At 48.4% G+C, this 14,507-nt stretch overlaps 1 protein-coding gene across 2 annotated transcripts in view; it reads right to left on the bottom strand.

Annotated features, from left to right (window-relative positions):
• Positions 1 to 14,507, bottom strand: part of Ubash3b (ubiquitin associated and SH3 domain containing B) — a 150,176-nt gene that overhangs the window by 22,549 nt on the left and 113,120 nt on the right. For both annotated transcript variants that reach the window (XM_006981234.4, XM_042280717.2), the window contains exons 4-6: positions 14,057 to 14,255; positions 11,018 to 11,187; positions 4,108 to 4,316 (exon numbers count right to left, since the gene is read on the bottom strand). In XM_006981234.4, the coding sequence (XP_006981296.1) occupies positions 4,108 to 4,316; positions 11,018 to 11,187; positions 14,057 to 14,255 (578 nt within the window). The remainder of the gene's footprint in view (positions 1 to 4,107; positions 4,317 to 11,017; positions 11,188 to 14,056; positions 14,256 to 14,507) is intronic.

Consider the following 14,507-nt stretch of genomic DNA (forward strand, 5'->3'; position numbering starts at 1 on the left):
CCTTCCTATCGTCTGTGTTGCTACAATCAAAGGACCTGGCTCCCTCTGAGACAGCTCGGGGACAGTGCGAGACCAGGGTGGACAGGAAGCAGGTCTGACACCCAGAGCCCCTTCTCCGGGAGCAGGAAGATTCCAGCTCCTGCCTAGAACATGCTAGGTCTGTTCGAGGGCCATCAGCTCACCCCACTGTAGAGGACAATGAGCCGGCATTACCCAGAAGGTACTTAGGGACACTCAGGAACAGATGACCACCAAAAAGGGCAGCAAGAAAACATTTCCTTAGCTATCCAGAAGGCTGAGGAGCACTGGGTGGGGAGAGGTATGAATGCCACCGACATCCCAAGTCCCTGTACACTGCATGAACCCTCTCTACAGCTTTTCACGGAGCCAGTCAGGGTCAAGCCAGGTGGCTCATGTGTCTCCCCACGACTGTCCATCTTTGGTTAGGCTCACGTGAGAAGGCCCACCTTACAGTGGAACTGAGCTATGCTATGCCTCTGTGAGTCAATTCTATCTCTGGGGGTAAGCAATAACATGCAGCTCACTGATGAGGTCTGGTAATGAGGTCTGGTAAACAGACAAAAAAGAATCAAAACCCTAGCGGGTAATCTGCAGCCAGAACCGCTGTATAGTCCCCATAGATCTTGTGAAGCTGACCTTTACTGTAGTCACCACAACTTCTACTGTAGGAGCAGTGATGATCTCTTCTTTGGTGGCCCAGAGAAGCAAGTCAGCTTGGGCAAGGTTACACAGCTGGTATGTGAAGGAGTCAGGATTTGGCTATAACACGACTAAAACTCAAATTCTTAATCACAGAGTCTCAATGCCTAACCCTCGTATTTTGACACTCTTAGTAGAGTCAACTGTGGACCTGATAGTTTAATTTCAAAGTTCCCAGGAAATAGCCTCAACAATTATCTTCAAAATAAAAGATGACACACAGACCTTCCATGGTACTCTGAGTGAGTCCAGTCAGTTTTCCCCATGGTGGAGGCTGAATTCTAGGCCAGGAAGGAGGTCTACATGTTAGGTCTTACATGGGTTAGCAGGACTTCACATGTGTGCTCTTCCCCTACATGTAGTACCATTGTTTAAAAAGGAGACCCACGAGCTGTGCTTCGTCAAGCAAATTCTCTTTAGTTTTCAGTATATGCTCAAGCCACTTATTGGAGAGATGTTCTGGGAAGTGTGTCACTGGGCGATTTGTCTGAATGGCATCAGAGGGAGCTTAAACTAAGCTGCTAGCATGCTGCATGACGCAATTAAGGGACCATCACTGTGTACAAGGTCCATCCTGGACCCAAATGCTATTACAAGTGTGATACATGACTGGATTTTGTGTGTGTGTGTGTGTGTGTGTGTGTGTGTGTGTGTGTGTGTGTGTGTGTTGGGGCGGGGGAGGAGAGAGGACAACCCTGAACTCCTTAGGCACTGTCCATCTTTTTAAAAATGTATTTATTTTATTTTTGCTTGTGTGTGTGCACATACATCAGTGTGAGTATATGTGTGTGGGCCCTCAGTAGCCAGAAGAAGGCACCAGATCCCTTGGAGTTGGAGTTATAGGTGCTTGTGAGGGGCCCTGTAGGAGCTAGGATCTGAACACTGGTCCTTATGATTGAGCATCAAATGCTCTTAACTGTTGTGATACTTTATTTGTGCTGAAATGTGATATTTTATTTGCATGTTAATAAATAAAGTTTGCCTGAAGATCAGAGGTCACACAGCGAGCCAGGAACAGAAGTCAGGCAGTGGTAGCACATACCCTTAATCCCATCACATGGCAATGCAGAGTCTCTGTGTGGTCAAGGACACAGCCAAGCGTGGTGACACGAGCCTTTAATCCCAGCACCAACCATAGAGACCTGGAGGTCTGTACAGATAGACAGTGACGAGGAAGTCATGTGGCTGGGCTTAGAGCCAATGAGAAGGCAGAACAGGAAGGCAATAAAAACACAGGTGAGACAGGAAGAAACTCTCTTTGTGGAAGCTACTGCTGGTGGTAAGCTAAGGCTAGTCATGGCTACTCACTCTGATTTCTTCAGCTATTACCTCTGTATTTGGCTCTGTGTTTCTTACTTAATAAGACTGTTTAGAAATTCGTCTACATTTAACTGCTGGGCCATCTCCCCAGCCCCCATTAACACATCTCCAAAACATTTTAGTATCTATCTATCTATCTATCTATCTATCTATCTATCTATCTATCTATCTATCTATCTATCTATCTATCTATGTGTATAGGTCATAGGACAACTCCTTCTACCATGTGTGCCCTGAGGTTTGAACTTGGGACATTGGGCTCTGTGGCATTCAGCCATGTGGCTAGCCTCTCACCACCTCCTTCCTCTTTTGGAAGTGTTTCTCACTGCCTGTGACTCACCAAGTAGGTTAGGCTGGCTGAACATTCTCCACCACCCTGGACCCCCATCTCTTTCTCAGCACTGGGATCATAAGCGTGACTTTGCCAATGTGGTCTCTCCCAGCCCTTATTTATTTTTATGGGATAAAATGGTGTCTGCAGAGTCTCAACTTCTATATTTCCAGCTTTAGAAACATTAAAAAAAAAACAACCCAAGCCGGGCGGTGGTGGCGCACGCCTTTAATCCCAGCACTCGGGAGGCAGAGCCAGGCGGATCTCTGTGAGTTCGAGGCCAGCCTGGTCTCCAAAGCGAGTTCCAGGAAAGGCGCAAAGCTACACAGAGAAACCCTGTCTCGAAAAACCAAAAAAAAAAAAAAAAAAAACAACAAAAAAAAAACAACCCAGATGTTTGAGGGCATGAGGCATCTGGATGCCTGTGGGTTGGGGAGGGGTGTCACACAGGCAAAGGAAGAAGAGTGTGTTCTTTCCCATCTTGAGTGTGTGGCTTTTCTGTGGCTCACAGCACAGGGGACCTTCTTTGTTCTTTTTCTCCAGGCAAAACAGCAGGCAGAAGCCACCCCGCTCTGGTCCCTTCTGACAGGAAGAACAATAGGAGGTTAGGATGTGGCAGATTTTCAGGGCTCTGCCTCTCAACAACATTGCCACACAGAAGAAACAAAAGGGAGGAAAAACCGAACAGGCACAAGAAGCCTGGTGACTGGATTTGGGCTCCCTGGATTGGGAAGGAGAAAGGAGCTCTGTGTCCTATTTATATCCAGGACAAAGCTGGTCATACAACATGGTTCCTTCTGGACATTGGACCCCAGTGTGATCTGAGGACAGCAGTGTAAGGAGGGGCAGGTGGCTGTCACCTTAATAAAGAATGGGAGGCCTCATGTTCCTGTTAAGTTCCAACAGTTATCGTCACCTTGGACACAGTCTCTGTTGCCTAGGCACCTCCATACCAGGTCTGAGGACTTGCTCAGGGTCACCTAGCAAATGAAGGATTGCATTTAAGGCTCCTGACTTTACAATCTCTTTCTGTCATTGGTCTGGCCAACATAGAAGGAATCTGTTGTAGAATATTATTTTAAGGTGTGTTACTTTTGTTTATGTTGCATTTATTCAATTCTGTGAAGCTGCATTACAGTGCCTGTCTGAAACACCTGACTGTCTAATGAAGAACTGAATGGCCAATAGCAAGGCAGGAGAAAGGATAGGCAGGGTTGGCAGGCAGAGAGAATATATAGAAGGAGAAAAGAATCTGGGAAAAGAAGAAGTAGCAGCCAGAGAAAGGAGGATGAGGACTCCAGAGGCCAGCCACCCAGCTATACAACAAGCCACGGAATAAGAGTAAGATTTACATAAGTAAGAGAACAGGAAAAGCCTAGAGGCAAAAGCTAGATGGGATAATTTAAGAAAAACTGGCTAGCAATAAGCCAAGCTAAGGTCAAGCATTTATAATTAAGAATAAGCCTCTGTGTGCAATTTATTTGGGAGCTGGGTGGTAGGCCCCCCCCAAAACCAAAAACAACCACCAACAGGAATCTGTCTAGCTGCTTTGAGAAGCCCTCTGTCCCCAGAATAATGGCGCAGGATGATGTGGACAGAAGCCCTGAAACAGTTTATGCTCGCACGAGATGTTGCTACCCTCCAGCCAGAGATGGACAGCAGCCTCAGGTTGGCTGCATACTAGGAAGCCAGACAGTCAGCGGCACTGACTGGGGTAGGAGAGAGGGTCTACCTACCCATGGAAGATCCAGGTGCTACACTCATCAGCCTTGGTGATGTAGTTCTCAGGAAGCAGCCCAGAGCAGCCGGTGGTCAGCGAGGTGCCATAAATCCAGCCCTCACTGGTGCTGGTCTGTTCCATGGGAGACATGAAGATGAAGTCCCCAGGGACCAACTCCAGCTCATCATCATTCTGCGGGGAATAGGGGTAGATCACCTGCAACGTCTGCAAAAAGGAGAGGACACATGAGACCCATCTACCATCCTTCTGAGCACCTCAGGCACTAGCTCATAGCCCATACTCAATACATGCAATAGTCAAGTGAGCGTGAGCGGCAAGTGTGTGTGCCCCGGGGGGTTACAGGCTCTTGGCAGACCTGACTTCTGATCAGAAAGCACTTCCTCTCTTGCTAGGATCTTATGGGTAGGTGCCTGGTGCTCCACAACCTTCCAGAAACCCTAGTCATGCTTTCACTTCCTGTCAGGACTCAGAAGTGGGTCTCAGGAACTCATCAGAAAGTGGGAAGATTCTTCTGGGCAATTGCTGGACATACAGACATTCATGTCCCTGCTTTATCTGCTGTGGCGAGCACTAGGCAGATGGGAATTGTATAAAGAAACTTGTCTTCTATACAGGCTCACAGATGTGTGTGTGTGTGTGTGTGTGTGTGTGTGTGTGTGTGTGTGTGTGTGTGTGTATACCATGTCCATGCATGCAGGAGCACTTGAAGGCCAGAAGAGGGCTTCAGATCCCCTGGAACTGGAGTCATTGTGTTGTGAGCTGCCATGTGGGTGCTGGGAACCACTCAGGACTTCCCCAGAGTGGTAAGGGCTTTTAGCCGCTCAGGAAGGATGGCCCTTACTGTGTGACTCATCCGAAAGAGCAAAACCTCCTCCAGGCCTTCCAGGCTCTTTCTTTATGCCTACAATTGTAACAAAGACCTTGAAAGGAAGCTCTTTCTCCTAGACACCAGGGTGAGTGCCGGAGGGTAACCAGCTTCCACCACAGAGCAGATGGAAGCCACATGTCCTTTCTCTGAGCTCAGAAAAGGCCCCCAGGGCAGACATGAGGCTAGGCCATGTGGCTGATTTATCCTGCGTGGAAGAGGTACTTCCTTTCTTGGTGTATATAAGCATCATAACCCTAGACATTTTTTTAACTTTACACATTTGTTTTGTATATTTTTTATTACCAGCAAGAGACCTCAATAGGAAAGAAAATTATATCCTATTTCATTTATTTCCAGACAGCCAGAAAGGCAGAGGAGTCTTTCACAGTCTTCCCTAAGGCCCCAGAGACAACAGTGACAGACTGCTGGTTCCCATCTTCTGAGTTTTCGGCTTTGGTCTCCACCAGTCCCTAAACTACAAGTTAAACGTGGAGCCCTAAGAAAATGCTGGAGGACAGGGGCATGGGTACTTCTAGTGGCCCAGGGTTCCTGGTCCCTCACTGATGGCACTCTTTGCAGCCAGTCATGACCCTGGGGCCTGAGGCCGGCACTGGGTGGGCCTGTGAACCAGCCAGCGGCTGATGTCAAGGCGAGCCACCAAACCATGTTAGAAAGAAAAAGTTCTGCTGTGTGTGGTGGGGAACGGCTGTTATCTCAGCGCTGCGGAGGCTGAGATGGGGGATCACCTCGAGTTTGAGGTTAGCCTGGTCTATATCGTGAGACCAGGCAAGCCTGGGCTACAGAGTGAATTCTTATCACAGAAGAAAACAAAATAAAACACCAAACCAGGACAAATAAACCATTTTCTTCTGGAACCCTCCAAAGAAAAGAGCCAGGAAAATGTGGTTTCTCTCCGAGAATGAAGTTGATAATACATAGACGTGGTCTCCCTGGCTTTTCTAATTAGCGGGTAGGCTTCTGTCTCTGATTCTCCCATGTTCTTTCAGTTGCTGGCCGCTCTGTCTGTCCCTCATCACCTCCTTTCTCCCTCCCTGTTCCTCTCTGATCATCATGCAAGCCAAGGGCTCTGCTGAATTGGCTAAAAAAAAAAACAAACAAAAAAAAAACAAAAACAAAAAACTGTTTTAAAGGACAAAAAAATTAATACTAGAAATCTCCTCTATGCTCAATTCTGGGTGGTCACGTGATGATGCAGGGGACCTTAGCGTTGCTATTCCTAGACGGGACACAGTCAACTCCCTGCCCCCCTGCCCCACCCTGCCCCTACCTGAGCACAGCTTAGTTTGGGCTCAAAAGACCTCTGGCCTGGTAGTAAGCCTCCCCTTTGCAGAGCTCAGAGAAGTACTCCTCAATGCCGAGCACCCCACCGCAGGCTTCCCTGGGAATATCAAGGCGTAAGGAGGACTGGAGACAGTGTGTCCCAGGCATATGTTGGAGGGATAGTAAATAATGTTGATGATTGAATTTATAATTAAAAATCCAGGGAGCCCATCAAACCGCTAACATCATAATTGGAGGCCAGGGGTGTAACTTAGTAGTGGGGTGCATGCTCAGGTGCTCCAGGTTTGCGGTAGAGTCCAATCAACAAACAAACAGTAACGCAGACCCAAGCACTCTCTGCGGCTCTCCACCCGACACGTAGATAGAAAAACTCAGCCCGAGTCCGAGAGATGGGAGAGCCGGGCCTAACTTGCCCTGCATTGTGTTGTTTCTTTGTTTTATATTTTGTGTCTGTTTCTAAGAATTCTTGAGAGATGGCTCAGCAGTGAACAGTATGGGCTGCTCTTCCGGAGGACCCGGGTTCAGTTTCCAGAACTCACAGGGTGGCTGCTCTCCACCATCTGTAACTCCTATTCCGGGGGATCTGACACCCTCTTCTGGCCTCTCTGGGCACTACACACACAGGGTACAAAGACAGGCAGGGTACAGGCAGGCAAAACACCCATACGCGTAAGATAAAAACAATAAATGCTAAAATAAAGATTCTTGTGCCAAGCTTAGTTATTTTCTCCCCTCATTAGACCGCAGAGACCAAACACAAAGGTAGCTGACCGAGAACAGAGGCTGCAAGAGTGTGATTTCTTTGTAGTACCCGCCCTGTGCTAGCTGTTAGGGGGCCCAGAAGGGGACCTGGGGAGGCAGTTGTGAGCCCGCCCCCCCCCCACATGGGTGTTGGGAACTGAATTTGGGTCCTCTGGAACACTAGTACTCACAGTTGCTGAGCTATCTCTCTATCCCCATTCCAACTTATTTTTGAGACAAGGTCTCTCATTGAACCTTCCTGACTAGATGAGCTACACAGCAAACTCCCAGTGATCCTCCTGCCTCCGCCTCTCCAGCACTAAGATTACAGGTATACACGCCTCAGATTGTCTTTTGTTTTCCTTATGTGACTGCGGGGTTACCGAATTCTGCCCTTCAGAGTCACCACCCTGGTATTGGAGAAATTATTTTGGCCACTCCACGTAGTTAAAAGGATATTTATTTAATGGTGTAACTCACAAATTAAGTAATGGGTAGGTCGCAGGGTCTGGGGAAGGTGTAACGCAGTCCAGCGGTGTTCTCCGGAGCTCTGCACAGTCAATCTGCACTGGTCAGCATCCCGGCACCGAGAGAGCGCCCAGAGAGCGCGCTGACCCATCCAGCTCTCGGGTCGTCCCCCCCCCCCCCCCCCCCCGCCCCGCCTCGTAGGCGTGACAGTTGCCAGAGTCTCAATGGGGGTTGGAACTTCCAGAACCAAGCTGGAATGGCTACCCACTACACCCTGGCCTGTTTTTGTTTGTTTGCTTTGCTTTTCAGTTGGTTGGTTGGGCTTTTTGTTGTTGTTTGTTTTGTTTTAGTCAAGGACTGAAGTAGCCCAGGCTGTCCCTGAACTCACCTCTGAGCTGAGGATGACCTCTATGATTACAGGTGTTGTACCACCACGCCCAGTTTTATGCAGCTATGGGAACTGAATCCCGGGGATTCAAGCGTTCCGGGCAAGCACACTACAGACCGAGCTACGTTTCTAGCCTGAGCATTACGGAAACTGTCGACTGTGGATCTAACGCTTGCTGAAATGAGGAAGCCAGGAAAGAGGCAGGAGCTGGAGGCTCCGAAATGTCTACCTCCTGTAGAACTCTGTCCTGCATTTCTGTGGCCGGTCACTCTAGGTGCTGCAGCTCGCTGCCATCGCAAACACGGGCGGTGACGTGTGAGCTACAAACAGGCATCCGTGAGTTTGTACCTGAGACTCTGAAGCAGTGGAGGGATGATAACACCTTCCCGTTTTCCTAAGCATCACTGGGCCGTGCTGGGTGTCCCTGCCCAAGCCAGTCTCCTTCTCTGGTCATCAAGTCCCTGGCTAGAACACTCTACCAAGTCTCCCTCCTGGGGACAGGATGAAGGAGGAGGAGGGTGGGAGGGGTCACACACCCCAAAGGGCTCCGGAAGACCAGAAGACCCCGGAGGGAACATAGAGGGAAAGTGGGTGCCTTATCAGAAGAAAGCGAAATATTTGAGCTTTCACAAATAAGAGATAAAGGGGGCTAAGTTATTTTTAGAAAATAATTCATGTGGGCATTTGCAGCCTCTTTCCTGCTGCACAGACTGAGCAGAATGTGGGTCATGAAAAAAGGAGTCACCCTTGGAGTTAACTGGAGGGCAGTGTTCATTAGGAGACAAGCCCTGCCTGTAAAATTCCACAGCCACCTTCTCCTCCGACAAAGGTGACTTCCCCAAGGCCGTGCACAATCACCCCCTGACCTTCTGTTCTGGAAAAAGAAGTCCGACCAGCCACACCTCCCTCTAGTATCCTTTAGGGCTCATTCTAGGTGATTCCAGGAGATGCTCAAGTTCTTAATATCAGATTTAGTCTTCATAGTCTGTCTCAGGAGAAAGCAACCTCCAAGGCCTGAAGGATGTTCTCATCAGGAAGCCAAGCCTGCCCTCGACACTCCCAAAGCACCACACCTCACCCCAAAGCTACGGTTCATAGGCTGGCTCTTAATGCTTCCCAAACAATCAGGTTCCTGGGTGCAGCAAGAGGTCCTGTTTGTTTCTGTTCTGTATTTTTTCATGTTAAGAAAGTATGAAAGAACTGCCAAAAGGTAATGTATGCTAAAAAAAACAACAACAAAGACTTTGTTGTTGAAAATTGGGAAACATGCAACTATTGCTTAATAAATGCAATTAAGAAAAATTTTCATCTAACTACAGCAGTTCTTCATTAACCATGGGGTTCATCCCAAAACCCAGGTGGTGGGCCTAAAATTGCAGATAGCACCAAACACATTCTCTCTGTGTCGTGTAAGCATATTCTCTCTCTCTCTCTCTCTCTCTCTCTCTCTCTCTCTATATATATATATATATATATATATATATATTCGTATGTATTCTATTTATAGCTATGGTCAAATTTAACTTATAGATTGAAGACATAGATTGAATAATCAATAATAAAATAGAGAAGTTCTACTAATACACTGTAATAGAAGTCATATAAAGATTGTTGTGTGTTTACATTGTGTATGTAGTATATGTACAAGTGTGTGTGCACAGGTGTGTACACCCCTGTGTGCTCATACTTCTGTGTGTACACATGTGGAGTCCAGAGAAAGAAGCTGGGTGTCTTCTTCTATTGCTCCCCTCTTATTCCCTTGAGGCAGGGTTTCTCACTTATCCTGAAGCTCACCATTTCACCTATGCTGGCTCCCAGGATTCCTCTGTCTGCCTCTCAATGCTGAGCTCACAGGCACATGGGTCAGGTCCAGCCTTTGCATGAATGTGGGGATCAGAACTCAGGGCTCCATGTCTACACAGTGAGTGCTCCTACCCACTGGGCCATCTCCCGAGCCCAACTCATGAAATAATAGCTTCTGATAGTTGGAACCATAACAGAACAGGGACCAGACACTTAGGACTGCTGTGCGTGGCCTTCCTTTAGATGGATCACCCCCCCCCCCAACACACACACCCCCTTTGTTGATCAGAAGACCTAGGCTCTGTTCCCTCTCTGGTCCTCAGCTGTACTACTGCTTCAGGGCAGACCTCTGAGTCTCCTTAAAGATGAAAAAAAAAAAAGATGAACATTCCCCTTCTGAGAGGCACGTGATTGACTGGAAAGCCACGTTGATTACATCCAAAGAAGGATGCTAGACTTATTTGTCTATAGTAGGATTCAGTCATTCTCACTCACACCTTCCACTGTGGTGTCAGCAACCTCTCACAAGGGACCAGGTGAGCTTCCTTTTTACATTTGTCTGTCCCCTCTCCCTTGCTGGACTTGAAACTCTTCTTATAAACGTAGTCAGTGTGTGTGTGTGTGTGTGTGTGTGTGTGTGTGTGTGTGTGTAGGTCAAAGAGGAGCCGGAAAGACTCTCTTCCTCTCCTCCTACTATGTTGGTTTCAGGAATCAAACTCAGGGTGTCAGGCTTGCTAGCAAGTGTCCTCACTGGCTGAAACATCTCACTGGCCCTGAAATTTTTAAAAATTCTGCATGCCCAACAGTACCTCGCATGCTCCAGACATCACCATATCCTTAAATACCTATGGATTTTGCCTTTGTAGGTTTAAGATTTTGGTTTATTTTTGTATTTATCTGTTCAACTCACCTAAGGTCAGGATAACGTCTTTTTCAACATCAAACGTTTACATAAATATAATACTAACTTTTCACCAATTTATTTTCTGTCTACCCTCCACTGTATTCCTATGTCCGTCCGATAAGGCTGACAGGGCAGACAGAACATGGGGATGTTATCTAGACGAACCATGTCATACATGCTAAGCCTCTCTCAGGGAGTCCCCAGAACCTCAATAAAATCTGGAGCCCACTGACTCTTGGTGAAGTGCTCACTTGCTCCCCTTGGGTCCCCATTTTTCTGTGCTGCTTGATAATCCCCTTGGGTCCCCATTGCCCTGTGTCCACTGTCATGTCCCTTTGGTCCCCATCGCCCTGTGTCGCCAGCAGCAAGTGCTCCTTGTTCTGATGGCATCCCTGTGCCTGGGAATATGCAGGGCTCCAGGGAAACATTACCTCGTGGTTAGCAAATCGAATATCCCGAGAGAATATGGTGGCCACCCAGTCGCACCCTAGCTTGACATCGATATTCTGGGCGAGTTTCTCTAGAGTGGGTAGGTGGCTGGCCTGGAAATGGTACGCCAGGGTCACATGCAGCTGTTTCTTATGAGGTTCCACGTGCACTTCTGGAAAAAGGAAGGCAGTGTTCGGGGGTTAGGATGAAGAAATCACAATAATGGAGGAGACAGAAATGTGCCCTGAAATGTTCTGTTCCCCAAATAACAAAGAAGGGAGTCTCTGGGAGGGGCGGCAGCGAACTAAAGGGGTGGACCCCAGCTCCGGAATCAACCTGCTGTTCCAGAGATAAAAAGACACCCGACAGATGGCGTTTCTTCAGGAGCTGTGGAGGGACTCCGGGTAATTTTTTTGGCTGGCTCCTCCTGATAGGTCCAGGGCTCATCACCAGCCCCACCACTCAGATGAAGAAAAACAGGAGACCTAAAGGGCCGACATGACTGCTGTGGAAACTCACAGCGGGTTTCTGACGGTGTTACTGCTGGAGCTAAACTGTCTTCATTTGGGTCCGAGTTTCCTAGATTCTGGGAGTGTGGTGGAGAATGACGGGGCGGAGGAGACACACACAAAGTATACAGCAGGCTGCCCCAACAACACTGATGCAAACAGTTATTTGTAGGGAGCTGTTCTTTCATTACAGAGTGTTGCAGCATCCCCAGCTTCTACCCACCGGATGCCAGGAGCATCCTCAATGTCACAGCAACCCAAAAGCACTCCCCACATTGGTAAATGTCCCCTTGGGTGACACTGCTCTGGGCTGGGGTCGTCTGAAGTACGCATACCATTATTCTAAAATGCTAAAAATAAAGCAGAACAGATCTACCAATGTGAGGGACGAGTTTTATCCCCTCTTTGCATGGCACACGAGGGAGATGTGTCTAGTTCCCAAGTGAGAACAATGAAGAAAACGCAACAAGAAAAAAATAAGGAGTAAGAAGAAATTAAGGGGCTATAGAAGAGGAAGCTGTTCTTTTGGGTTTGGGCCCTTTCCCCATTACACTGAAGGGTGTTTCTGTGGAGTGAGTCCACGAGGCAGGTGTTTGTATGTTTCCACTCCACACTCTGGGTCTTCGGTACTCGCTGATGAAATACATGCACATGGGTGAGTCTTCTTGAGCCACCCAGAATGAAGAATGACACTAAATGTACTTGCTGGAAGAATCTGGGTGAACCAGTAATTCTCGACTACACCGGCATGAGTTCTAGGGCAAAGACATAATGACCTACTTTCCACAAAGCTAGACCAGCTGTCAGGGCCATGCAGTTCTTCAGATTACCACCAGGGGGCGCCATGGGGTCAGAGCCGTGAAACCAAGTTCTTGACAGTAGATTCTTGGAGAGGGGCTACCAGTCTCTCATTCCCACATAGAAAACAAGTCCTTTGACTGTCTCTTATTCCATAAGTGCCTTAAGAATCGGCCACAGTCCTGCTCTTCTGATTTGTAAAGGATATGGGGCTTTTGTTAGTTCCTGTAGTGATTTGGTGGACTGACAATAGCCAGAGGGATTAAAAAAAAAAAGTCCTTAAGGACAATGGATCAGAAGAGGGGTGATTTTCTCTTTGTTATTCTATCTCTTTGAAATGTTTCATCTCTCTGTTGAATCTCATAAACCCATGGCTGGTCCCTGGGAGAAAGGGGTTCTCAGAAGGGGATCCCAAACCACAGGGAGTGTCTTAAGGACTTACAGGGTCACATGCACTGTGACCCTGCTGCTCCGTGGTTGCTTCTGATTATACTCTTCCTAGCTCTATGTGGGGGCTTCTCAGATGAAACGCCACACAAGCAATGTAAACAGCGGCGAGGACCGACAGCCACTAAGGTACCGATGAAGGTCAGGAGACAAAGGAGTAAGTGCTGTGGCTTGGATCAGGTCTTTCCATCTCCATGTGTGGCTGGGGAGCTGTGGGTGTCCCCCAGCTTTTCACTAGCACTTGGATTCAGGGGCTAGGGATGTAGCTCACCTCAATTGAGGGAGTGTGCATGAGACCCTGGATTCTACCCCCAGGACCAGGTCAAACCAGATGTGGAGGTACACAGCTAGACTTCCAGCACTCAGGAGCCAGACACAGGAGGATTAGATACGCATGGCCCAGCCTTAGCTATATATCAAGTTTGAGGACAGCCCGGGCCCCAGGAGACCCTATCTCAAAATAAACTGTACAACAAAACAACCCACTGAACCAACACTGTTCAACTTGATGAATATTTTCATGAATTACTACAAAGTGGTTCCACTCCGCTCCGGCCTGCACTATGGAATGAACAGTCAGACCCAGATAAAAGCATGCATGGATGGGGAGCTTACAGGATGAAAGGATGCTCTCTTAGAACCAGACTGGAGGAGGTGGAGCCACTACAAAGGGCTACATTTATAGTTCAGTGGGTACAGTGAAGTGCCTGGGACTCATGGAACAAGTCATGGGCAAGCTCTTCAGTTGGTCAGCAGGACAGAAAGAGGTGCAACATTTCACAAGGGACGTGGGGTGTCCTCGGCCACAGGGGTCCATTTCCACATGATCCTCCACCTCCTGTGTCCAGCCCTCTCCTCCACAGAAGTTACCATTTGATCTTAAATATGTCATAGGTGAAGGCTTGGCCACCACCCTGGGGTACTTACTATAGGGAGGATGTGGAAACTTTAAGAGGTGGAGCCTATGGGAAGAATTTAGGTCATTTGGGATGTGCCTTAAAAGGGACATTGGGACCCCAATCCCTTGTGCTCACTCTCGCCTGCTTCCTGGCCTCCTTGAGGGGGAACAGGTTTGTTCTTCTGTGCCCTCACGCCATGATGTTCTGCCTCACCACAGGCCTATGCAATGGCGCCAACCACCACTGGCTGAAAACTGTGAGATTGTGAGCCAAAATAAGTCCTTTCCTCTTTGTAGGTTGATCGTTACCTCACCATTCCCACCCCTGCCCTTTTGACCTCTGATCTTGGGATCCAGGACTGCGCAGACAGCCGTGGGTCCACCTTCACCTGTTTTGGACGCAGCCTCTGCCGCAAAGTCAGCGGCGAACTTCTTGAGGACCTCTGCGCTGTCTTCCTTGACGAAGAGCCCGATGAAGTTGGAGGAGGTGTAGAGCTCCAGGGGCAGAGGGGCCGAGAACTTACATTTCCAGCGACTGACGGTAGTCTGCAGGGCTTCCCCCAGGGCATCCACCTTGCTGTCCTCGCACTGGGGATGGAAGAAAACAAGCAGGCTTCGTTACAGCCCAGGAGAGAGAGAGAGAGAGAGAGAGAGAGAGAGAGAGAGAGAGAGAGAGAGAGAGAGAGAGAGAGAGAGAAGAGAGAAGAGAGAAGAGAGAAGAGAGAAGAGAGAAGAGAGAAGAGAGAAGAAGAGAAGAGAGAGTGAGAGAGAGACAGAGAGAGAGAGAGAGAAGCCTGCCGCCCCTCAGCACTGAGCACTCTGTCTGTCTGTCCCCAGAGA

The sequence above is a fragment of the Peromyscus maniculatus genome, chromosome 7, assembly GCF_049852395.1.
Source record: "Peromyscus maniculatus bairdii isolate BWxNUB_F1_BW_parent chromosome 7, HU_Pman_BW_mat_3.1, whole genome shotgun sequence".
In the NCBI taxonomy this organism is placed as follows: domain Eukaryota; kingdom Metazoa; phylum Chordata; class Mammalia; order Rodentia; family Cricetidae; genus Peromyscus; species Peromyscus maniculatus.